Consider the following 11,537-nt stretch of genomic DNA (forward strand, 5'->3'; position numbering starts at 1 on the left):
AACTCCCCCCCCCCCCCCCCCCCCCCCCCCCCCCCCCCCCCCCCCCTCATTTTTAACACCTAGATTGAAGCATCCAATGGGTCGTAGGAGTCATCTTGTTAGGGCAGTAAGGGACCCATATTGAATGATGCCTCCAGCAATAGAGTAGCTCCATTAGTTATGCTTGTTTTCTTCTCAATTCCTAATTGTTCTTGGAGATTGCTGGTGGCCAATGGTGTTCCGGTTGCAGCTTTATAGAAGTGAAAGGATTGTCATTTTCCATCCTTATTGAAGCTGCTCAACTTCTCAATGCCCCGCACTCGGTGCAACCGAGTCTAAGCTTTCGGCATGCTCGCTTTCCAGCGAGTAAGGTTGAAAATGGAAGTCCCTGAATCCAAAGGATCAGATACTCGAGTTGCTAACAAAGGTTCCCCCCTGTTTTTTAGTTCTGCAAAGAGGGTCACCATGCCTTAAATGTATTGTTTGTTTGTATATAAGGGTCATTGATATGTCTGCTCAAATGTGATAATAAGACATCAATTATTGTGTTATCTTAACATGTGAGGTAATTTCTTTTTGTTTAGACTGATTTTTTTTCCTCTCATCAAGGCATAGTTTGATGTTGGTACAAGTAAATTGTAAATGCAGAATCATTATAACATTCTGGCCCCTCCCCTTTGAAAGCCGTCTAATCGTTCATTTAATTTTTCAAGTATCGTTTATTTAAAGATGGAGATTTGAACCCTAAACCCTAAACGGTAAGAGAAAAGATAAAATATAATTGATCGAAAAAGAAAAGATAAAAAGATAAGCCATTCCATTTCGACAAAAGATCCACACTCAAGTTCCATAGCTTTGAGTCTGCTATCACGATTATGATTTTCCTACCGCTAGAGAGAAAAGTCTTCTTTTTTTTTTTGCCGGTTGTGGGCAAGGAGGGATTCGAACCCCAACACCAAGGATCATAGTCTTGTGATCTAATTCTCTGGCTTTTCCAAATTAATCTTAATTTTCATCTCATTTTTTTCCTTTTTAGTTATTAATTTATATTTTCTATTATTTGTGGATGGATACTGAACTTTATTTACTCATTGTCAATCTTTTTTACATATATATAAGTGCCACAGTTTGTTTATATCTTGCAACCAATAATTTTCATTTATCATGGATAAGGACAGTATTGCTAACATAATAACCTCTAATTGAGAGGAAAAGTACACACGGGCAACAAGAGCCGAGAAATAAGAAAAAACAATTCACCGTTCCAACCTACTAACGCTGATAAGGTTAAAAGAAACGAGTAGAGAATTTTCGTTTATCATGAGTAAGGACAGTATTGCTAACATAATAACCTCTAATTGAGAGGAAAAGTATACGAGCAACGAGAGCCGAGAAATAAGAAAAAGCAATTCAACTTTCCAACCTACTAACACTGATAAGGTTAAAAGAAACGAGTAGACCCCTCACTAGTTTTCACCACTCAGTGACCAACATCTGAAAAGAAATTTAAGCACAATCTGAAGCAACTTTGTAATAGAACACGAGTACTACTATAGAACAACTTTCCAGTCTACTCATACATATCAAATGGGAGGCTGCTTGGGAACTGGATAGTCTCTGAATATAACAATAGAGCATCCTAACATTACGATCTTTACTGTTAGAAAGTTCATAATAACAAGATTTAATAATATCCACAATTTTACTACTAGTTTTCCCTTGACAAAAATCGACTATAATAAACGAAAATGAAACTAAACGGGGGGATGCACACTCCTAACTTCAGAAGATTATAAGTTCTATGATTCAAAATATGGGGAATTTGTCGCTTTCCTTCGGGTCGAATTCCTTCTTCACTAAGAATACAGAGTAGGGAAAAAAGAACAGTTAAATGAATGCACAATTCTCATGGAAGTATTTGTACTTGCCCAGAGCTAGGATGTGATCGATCAACTCGTAGTTCAGTTTTTATGATGATGGGGTGAAACAAAGCAAACCTCTTCAGCAACAAGAATTTCAATTAGCAACTAGTCTGAATTCATACCAGTTCCGGAGTTGCATCCCCCCTTGGAAACACGAGCAGGCCTCTAAACACTCGCCGATACCAAATATATCTACAAGCTTCTATAATCTATTACAGTGACTTCGTCCTCAGGGGCATCTAGGTCTTGATAACTGCATAATATTCGCTGTTAGTTTATACAGCAAAAGAGAAAACAAAACTTTACAAATAAATCTAGACCAAGAAGCATTGAAGCATGTGTCAGTGAAATTTAAATTCTTCAGACTGCACGGCGTGATGAGGCGTCAGTTGGTTGCTTAATTTCGAAAATCTAGTTATAAAACCCTAAAAGTTTGAAAAGAGTCGAAGATGAAGAACATGGCTTGCAGCAAGGGAATAAAAAAAAAGCTTACAATCCCTCACAACTATAAATATAGATCCCACAATATATCTTCACAATTTTTTATCCACAAGGGTATGAGTATTAGTTTCAAGTTGACTTTTATGAGCTGCATATAGATACTTCAACGTCACAAAAGAGTAGAAAGAACCATATCCAGTCGTTAAAACCTGTAAAGGAGTCATACCTCCGTATTCGACGAGGATCCTGTCGAAAACCTGGAGATAGGGCAAGAATTGGAGCAGATCCACCTAATTGAGGTCCTGGCCTTCCATTTCTACCACCACCCTCAAATGGAGGTGGACCTCCTTGTTCCCGCAACATTCTCATTGCAACTTCAGGTGGAGCAGGGACAAAAGGTCCTAATGGACTGCAATAAAACATAACAGGTAAGATCACTAGGAATGCTGAAGGCACAAAAGAGCTGAGAAGATAAGCCAACATACCCAGCACCAGGAACAGGCATAAGCACAGGTGGTGGCATTTCAGAGGCAAAAGGAGCAACATGCCTTCCTTGTCCACCAAAAGTATCAAACATAGGATCATCAAGGTTTCCACCATCCGAACCATCATTTGCTGATTGGAAATCATTTGATTGTGGATTCTCAGATCTATCAAATCTGTCACCCCCATTCGCCCAATTATCACGGTCCCTGCGATTGCCTCTGTCATCCTTCAGCCGAGCATCTAAATTCATCCTACGTCTCTGTGGCTTATCCTTCTGCATAAGAAAATCACGTCTAGATGGATTAAAAAGAAAATGAAAGGAAATCCATAAAGCAAAATGGATTATATATCTAGTATATTGCTAGACTGCACGTATTTACATTGTCAGTCCAAAAAATGAGAACTTCTACCTACAAACTAGGCATGACAAAAACCTATATGCACCTTAGATTCTCATAAACGAGAAATGACCCATTAGAACAGTATGATGACCAAAACAACAATCACCAACAAAGTGAAATCAACAATATGTTCACCACGTGCTGTGGTGATGAGACATGAAAATTATTGATCCAACAAAGGAAAATTTACAATTCATTGGTATCTTATGTTATCACAGCCAATGCAAACATAATAAAACATACCGGAAGCGATTGTTGCATAACAGGCGTCCCTCCAGGAGCATCTGCATCACTGAAGAATTAAGGTATTAGTAAATGACATCTTCCATCAGTGAGGAAGAAATGCTATCTGAAACTTCACTTACTTCATGTAATTTTGGAAATACAGCTCTTCACGCACTTTTGAAGTCAGCTCCATCACAAGCTCTGGATGTTTCAAGTTAAGATGCTTGTGCACAAACTCAGGAGCATGAAACAGCTTAGTGCAACCCTTGGCTCCACAGCCATACTTCCATCCATATTTCTCATCTCTTATCTTACGAACATATGGATCAAAAGCTTCAAGAGCAGCAGCCTCTATTTTATCCTTGGCAGTCATCGTTTCCAACGGATCTTGACCTCTCAATCTCTCTTGCCAACGCGAATCAAGTTTCTTCTCCCATTCATCTGCACCACCAGCCATGTTAGAGTTCTTTCCCTCTTCTCTTACATGACGAAGACCCTTAGCTTCTCTAGTCTCAACCATTCCATAGTAATCTAAGCCATGGATGCGCCACAGATATGTGAGAAGTGTGTCTAATAGTTCAACACCCTCTAAGCCTTTAACGGTTGTCAACCCTCGTATGATAATGACTGGGCCAGAAGAGCCGCCATGTGCTTTATCCCGACCTAGTTTGTCACTATCAGAACCACATAAAATATTTTCTTCTATTCCTTTCTCAGAATCAAGTTTACGGACAAGAGATTGAGCTTGTTCAATGTCAATTTGGATTCTTCTTGGTTCAGAGCTAACAGGGTGGGCCTTAGGAGCAGCAGAAAGAAGATCCATTTCTTTTGCTGGTCCTCTACCATGACGCCTCCGTTTGCCATCATTGTCTGCTTCATCATCTGAATTTGGTTCACTAGTCTGCCCTGATTTATTTGTAGCTGCTGCATTGATCCCTGGACCTCTGCACCATAGAATAGAACAGCATTGGTTTGTCACCACAGTTGAAATTTTCTGAATCCAAACATAATTGTAGGAAGTCCAATCTTACAATTCCAGTGTTCCACTTTGCAGGTCAATCAAAAAATCCTTAGCAGTTCTTTGTGCAAGTTCATTCCTCCTTAACACACCATCCAAATATTAGAATGAACCATAATAAAAATGTCATTAAAAATATCTAATTGCATGTCCACTAATTTAAAGATGATAAAAATGTGAAGAAATTAACCACAATTATAAGAACTCCATCTTTTGGGGAAGATGATCAGAAAAACACCTTTCAATGACAGTAACTAGGTTGGTAGGATGATATTTGTCTTTCAACCTAAATAGGCAAAAGAGATTAATTAGGGGAAATAGCGAAAGGAAAGGAAATTCAGATTTAAGAGACAATAAGTACCATTCTTCATCCTTATGAGAATCAAAAAAGGATTGTTTCTGTGTTGTAATATACTCAGACTTGTATTCTTGATATCTGAAATCAAAACAAAGTTGTTACACAAAACTAGAAAGAACAAAACTCATATAATTAAATTAAAAAAAACCAAAAAACACATTTAGAAAATACCTGGGCTCAGCTTCTGCAGGCAGTATATCATCCTCAAGCTCTTGAATAAATTGCTTGTATGTCATCAAACCTTCTCTGAAATCACAAGTTATCAACATTGAATTTAAAATAAAGTTAAAAGGATGAAGTTAGATAAAGCAATCCAATAAAATTATGAGGCAAAGCAAGAAATTGAATAAGTACAATCTAGTCATAATACTAAACAGTGCTGGAAATTCGGAGATGCCGAGTTTGATGATACTTCTTGTATAGCCACAAGTTTCAGAACTTTTTCTAATGGTTGGATAACCATCAACACTGAAAGTATGTCACTTTATTCAGTGATGTTATTTAGTTCAATTTCAATACATGTATGGTTCTAGTAACTCCTACTCAACAAATTTTAAGTTCAACCTCCAAATCAAGGGATACATGCAGTTGAATCTGATACTTGCGGCTGCCACATTTTTCAAAAAGATCCATAAGAAAGCAGAGACGATCAGACATCCTCTTAATTAAAAAAAAAAAAAAAAAATGAAGATGACAGAATATTCTCTCAATGGAATTGACGAAATAACTATATTTTCAAATAAATGAACATTCTTTCTTTATGAATAGTAATTTCAATGTACAGAATAACATTTTTACCGAAAATTACACATTTTAATTAGATTTTCCACAACAAAATAAAGGAAATGAGAAATCAAGCCAAAACAACTTTTAAGAATAATGTACACAAAGTTAATAACCTTTACAAATCATCCAATAAGATTTTGACAAGTTTAGGAACAAAAATAAAAAAACTACGAACACTCAATGTTGCACATGAAAAGAGGCAATCAAGAGTACAAGTCCCCAAATAAATCAAGGAATATTTGAAGGGAGGCACATTGAATGAGAATAAAAATCTGATGTAGCAAAAAATCAAGCATCTTCTTGGGGGGCATTATCTAGATATTTTTGAAATTATGTTCTCGACTTGGGTAAGAAAATACCAATTGGATTTCTGCTTTGGGACCTCCTAAGAGTACAATAATATTTAAGTTGCAACTTATTGTCTATAAAGGAAAAGTGTTTCTTGTTTTCTTTAGAAAAAAACCATAACCCAGTACTCAGTAAGATTCTAGCCAATCGGCGAAAGACCAAAATAGTCGAGTAAAAGCCACCCAAATACCAAAATAGTCAAGCATAACCATCCATCACCAAGGAGAAGAAATGACCCATATACATGGCTGCATTTTCAATGATTGCTGCCTTACCAAAATCCAAATAGGTACAACTCTGATATGAAAGGCAGAAAAGGTCTATACAGCACAATCTAGATTTGTGCAAGTTGGGTTTCTTTCAAAAGTCAATTATTTAACATGGAAACAACATAATTAGAAAGGGCATGGGAAAAATGTATAGTTCCTTCCATAAAGCTGCACGAAGGAAATGCCCATCATCTTCCCATTCCAAGAGAATATTCACTTTGGATAGAAATTCAGGATTTTACACTATGTTTTTCATGCCATTGACAATCCACCCTTTGCAGTTCGCAATATTCATTGTTTCTTTATTGCACTGTCATTATAATTCTGTTTTAGACCTACCCTGCTAGCTTGATCATGATTTGCCCATAATATCTCATGTAGCGTAGAAAGTAAATCACAAGTTCAAACAGAAACTAACACAATAAATCAATATAAGCATATTCATAACATTTGTCATCCAGATGTAAGCACTGAATGCTAACCTTTGGCCAGCTCCTGCATTGAGTGGATCACCATGCCCACCACGACTAGAATCCCAATCTGCAGAACACAGCTCTAGGAAAATAAGAAAATCGGTTGCGAATATCTTATCCATAACATTTGTCATCCAGATGTAAGCACTGATTCAAACAAAATATTAACGGCTACCAGAGTAACTGGTAATATTATCCATACAACAAAATGCAAAATTGAGAGCTTGGAAGCAAGAAGATTCTGCTGTTCTAATTCAAAAGCCACAAATAGTAGGTTACGCTAAAAGGCCTCAACATGTGAACTTCCAGATTTATGCTCCACTTCATAGATCTGAATAAACTAAAGACCCCTTATGTACATTTTGGCTCACAAACATAGGAAGCGATAAGAACTGAAAAATCATTGCACGGAAATGTAATAAGAAACAATAAGTTATTCCAGAAGTATACTATTACTAATGGCTCTGAACGTGATACCATAAGGGGCATAAGGATAATATCACATTTAGACAAAAGGGAACAAGACTAAGGCATTCAATAATCTCTCTTTAATAATTAAATTAGAGTCTCGCATAATCCTGCACCAGAAAAGAAAATGAGAAAAGCTCCTCTCTATAAATTGGCTATAAATTAGCTATAAATTAGCTAAAAGGTCTGACATTGGCCAAAGACATGGTTTCAAACACTGTACAATACCTCATTTTCCAAACCAATGAATATTTTTGCATATGCAACAAAGAAGGTGAAATTCTCAAAATTTCCCATTGGCCTAATTAAAATTCAAGTAGTTCATGTTCTATAATAATCATCTCAAAAAATGAACTAGACTAAGAATGTATAAGTCTAAACTCTAATCATGATAAGGCTGAGTTTATTTTATCAGGTCACAGAAACACCACCTTGATAGCCACCAGATGAACGACCAATGTACCGACCAAGAGACCTTTCATCAACATATCCAGGCCGGCCTCGCAGTTCGCGCTCATATCCCCCACCATAATCATAACCAAACCTTGGAATAAGATAAAATAGATAGATAAATACATATATCAATACTTAAATGACAACCTAGGCATTAGTCAACAAAACATAAAACAGAAACACTATCGCCCACTAAAGCACATTAGTCACTTCAAAAAAAAAAGGGAGCACAAATAGAAGGATGAAAAATGACCAAGGAGAATCATACAAGTGAAGCAGAGGTGTCCATTGTAATAGAAAGTACAACTGAGCCCATTACGACAAAGGTCACGCTCTTACATTCAGGACAGGGTTAGGGGGTGAAGAGATAATGGACATTGAGAAAATAAAAGACTAGTGAAGAAACATGTCTGATTATTGGGACAATCAAGAGAAAAATAGAAGACCTACAACAACTTTGTCCAACAAGCAGAACAAAAAAATAATATGGGATGAACATTATTCCTCTACGAAATGGTTCATCCCATAACTACATTTGTATATTTAATGGGTTGAACCATTATATATCAAGATGGGATGAACGATCTTATCTCGAATGAAATGGGAAGAACCATTGTATCTAAAAAGCTGTGTGTAAAACATTATTCGTCTCGTATGTAAGGTACTAGTTGAGTTCAAACTTTATGTTGAAAATGGCTTCCAGCATCAGTTAATGGTTGAAACATATAACCTTAGGAGTATTTAGTGGCAATGCCAAGTTTGAAGGACCTAACTATGGAAGAATAAAAATTCCATAGTCCACAATTAAGAAGATTTCTTTTTTTTCATTTAGATGAAAATTGGCTCTAATCTGTGAATGCCATATAAATTTCAAATGCACAGAATTCATCACCAAATCACAAGAACAAGAATTAAGCTCGACAAATCAAAACAGTTTCCCACCCACTCACCTCCTATCGCCAGGCCCGAAACCTCCTCTAGGGCTTCCCTTTCTTCCATCATACCCACCCCCATCATCTCTCCGGGAACGCTTGAAAGGTGGCGGAGACCGTCTAGGAGGCGAGTGTCTACGATCCCTGTAAGGCGGTGGGGGACTAAGACTGTTCCGCCGTTTATAATCCCTATCTCTGTCTCTATCCCTATCCCTCGGAGGCAGCGTAGGCGGAGAGCGATTACGATCGTAATTATCGTTGCGTCGGTTCGGAGGACGATCAACATCCCGGTCGTCTCTCCTATCTCTCTCATCTCTATCCCTTCTTCTGGAAGGAGGAGGAGGAGCAGCAGCAGCCAACTGCGGCGGAGGCGAGGAATGAGGTTGCTCCTCAGACGATTTCTCTTGTTGATCACGACGGCGGTCCAACGACTCGTCGGCGGTATCGGCGGCGGCCATGATTTTACACAGCAATTGAAGAAGAAGAAGAAGAAGAAGAAACGAAACCCTAAAATGAACCCAAAGCGTCGGAGAATTGAAGTCGAGAAAGTCCGGAGTTTCGTTCACTGATCTGACAAACGTGTGGGATTAATCCCATGCGGCAGCCCCTACGTTTATTTGTGGTCTTTTACATTTTATGACGTGGCGTGTTATGATTGGATATATGTACCACGTAAGCATCCTCGTTGGCCTGCGTGGGACAGGGTCATTTTCGGCATTTTATCATACTTTGCCCTGCTTTTCTTTATCGATCCTTGTCTCCTCTGGAACGTTAGAGCGGAATATAGATATGTTCTTTTACCAAAATACCCCTCCTGGCCTATCCAACAAATATGTATTGGTCGATTTTCTATCGTCCTCAATTTATTTCAAATTTTTTTAATTAACTAGATTAATAAAAATATTATAATTAATTTCAAAACTCATATAAAAATAAAATGTAAGAACGTTATAATAAAAAATAAAAAAATTACTTACGGAACTATACACAAATTTTAAAGATTATAAATGTATTTTTCATACATTTTTTAAATTGAACAATTATTAGGAAAATAAAATCACTCGTTTTCTAGATGATAAATAACCTCTTATCTATCTACCCAACTCCGATTACCCAATATAATAGCTCAACCTCACCTCTAATAGATATTGTTCTTGGCCCTTTACATGTCACCATCCGTCTCGTTGTTTTAAAACGCGTCTACTAGAAATAGGTTTTCACACTTGTACAAGGAAAATTTCGCTCCCATCTCACAATCCATATCTCTTAGGGCCCTACATCCTTGTTTGCACACTGCCCCGTGCATGACTCAAATATCGTTTGTAACCGTTCAAGCTCGCCGCTGACATATATTATCTATTTTGCTCTATTACATATCGTCATCAACCTTATTGTTTTAAAAGCGTATACTAGAAAGAGGTTTCCACATCCTTACAATGAATATTTCGTTCCCCTTTCTAACCAATGTGGGATCTCACATCCACGATCATATTGATTGAAATCTCGTGATACTTATGTTAAAAATAAATAACAAAAAAATTGAATAAATGTTAAAAAAAAAAATATTATAAAATTGATATAATTGGATAAAAAATGAAATCTTGTTGGCCCTTCAATTTAAAGGGTATAAGGACATAACAGACATTTCGCCCTCTCCGGACACAAAAGAGTTAGATTTAAGAATTGGGCCTGGCCCGTTTCGTGAGAATGAGGCCCAATTGGTAGAACAACCCGTGGTAGCTCTATATATTCTTGGAATTAGGGTTTTTGGTTGTAGTTGAACAATCTCGGCGCGTTGAGCAGCAGCAGCTTCTGATCTTCCATCATGGTTGCCGCAAAGAAGACGGTGAGTTTCTTCTTTCATTTCCGGTGATTTTTGGTGTTCTTTCTTACATTTTCGATCTGGAGTATGCTGATATTCTTTTGATTGTGAAACCGACAACAGAAGAAGACCCATGAAAGCATCAACAACAGACTCGCTCTCGTCATGAAGAGTGGAAAATATACCTTGGGATACAAAACCGTCCTCAAGACCTTGAGGAACTCTAAAGGTAATCTATTGATTATGTTTTTCACTTTGTGTTATTGATCTGCTCTCTGAACTTTGCCTCTATGTATGCTCGTTCATTGATAAGCCTGTTTATTAGGTGATTTTTTCATTATTGATATTTGGTTGATTTTTCAGTTGACTAATTGTGTTTTAGTTGGTTCTAGTTTTCGCTGGAATTACTGAAATTTTCGAATCGAAGTCTGATGTTTAGTATAAAATCATGAAAATGTTGTATGCCGTCGATCTGAAACCTTGTTTCTTACAGTTTTCAAGGCACTATCAGATATTTTTATTACTATTCTTCTAGTCTTAATCCAACACTCAGTAGTTGATTTAGTTTACTAATTTTTGTTACCTATTAATTAAAACTACTATGTTGCCGTCTTTCCCTTAAGCAGTGAAGAGGTCCGTAGTGTCTGATTTGTTTGTTGTCCATGTGCTCTCTTATATCGAGTTTTTATGCATTTGAGGTTATGTCTGATTATTTTGTTGGATTTTCAGGTAAGCTTATCATCATTGCCAACAACTGCCCTCCACTCCGAAAGTCTGAGATCGAATATTATGCGATGTTGGCAAAGGTTGGAGTTCACCATTACAATGGAAGTAAGTTTCTAACCTTTCTTTTAAAATTAAGGATTTGGCCCTTTTTGGTACTACATTTTAATTTATTTGGCATTTAGAATAAGAACATGTATCCACCTGCATCTGGAGATTAGTGAAAGATCAAATTTTGTTTTTTGGTTGTGAAATTGTTAATATCGAGCTAGAATTTTTGGATTACTTGATGGCCTTTATTCATAATAATCTAAGCAATTGCTCCCTGTCGTGATTATGTCAATACTTTTGATCCTTCAGAGGCCAAGACTTAGGCTTCAAACAACAAACCTTGTCGATGGGTAGAGACCCCCCCCCCCCCCCCCCCCCCCCC

General features: G+C 37.2%; 2 protein-coding genes across 2 annotated transcripts in view; one reads left to right on the forward strand and one right to left on the reverse strand.

The window, feature by feature from the left end:
- Window positions 1–1,575: 1,575 nt before the first annotated feature.
- On the reverse strand, window positions 1,576–9,137 carry LOC111485005 (serrate RNA effector molecule-like; the record flags this gene model as incomplete). Its single annotated transcript, XM_023131699.1, has 12 exons — window positions 1,576–2,154; window positions 2,569–2,751; window positions 2,828–3,102; window positions 3,473–3,521; window positions 3,595–4,398; window positions 4,486–4,554; window positions 4,711–4,758; window positions 4,834–4,908; window positions 5,002–5,076; window positions 6,716–6,773; window positions 7,606–7,718; window positions 8,578–9,137. Coding segments are annotated over 12 exons (2,370 nt in total), but the record flags the coding sequence as incomplete, so codon positions are not given.
- A 1,178-nt stretch (window positions 9,138–10,315) lies between these two features.
- Window positions 10,316–11,537, forward strand: part of LOC111485536 (60S ribosomal protein L30-like) — a 2,197-nt gene continuing 975 nt past the window's right edge. Inside the window, exons 1-3 of the mRNA XM_023132467.1 lie at window positions 10,316–10,405; window positions 10,505–10,610; window positions 11,111–11,212. Coding sequence (XP_022988235.1) covers window positions 10,385–10,405; window positions 10,505–10,610; window positions 11,111–11,212 — 229 coding nt within the window. The 5' untranslated portion in view covers window positions 10,316–10,384. The remainder of the gene's footprint in view (window positions 10,406–10,504; window positions 10,611–11,110; window positions 11,213–11,537) is intronic.

This window comes from Cucurbita maxima, unplaced genomic scaffold, assembly GCF_002738345.1.
Source record: "Cucurbita maxima cultivar Rimu unplaced genomic scaffold, Cmax_1.0 Cma_Scf00010, whole genome shotgun sequence".
Classification (NCBI taxonomy): Eukaryota; Viridiplantae; Streptophyta; class Magnoliopsida; order Cucurbitales; family Cucurbitaceae; genus Cucurbita; species Cucurbita maxima.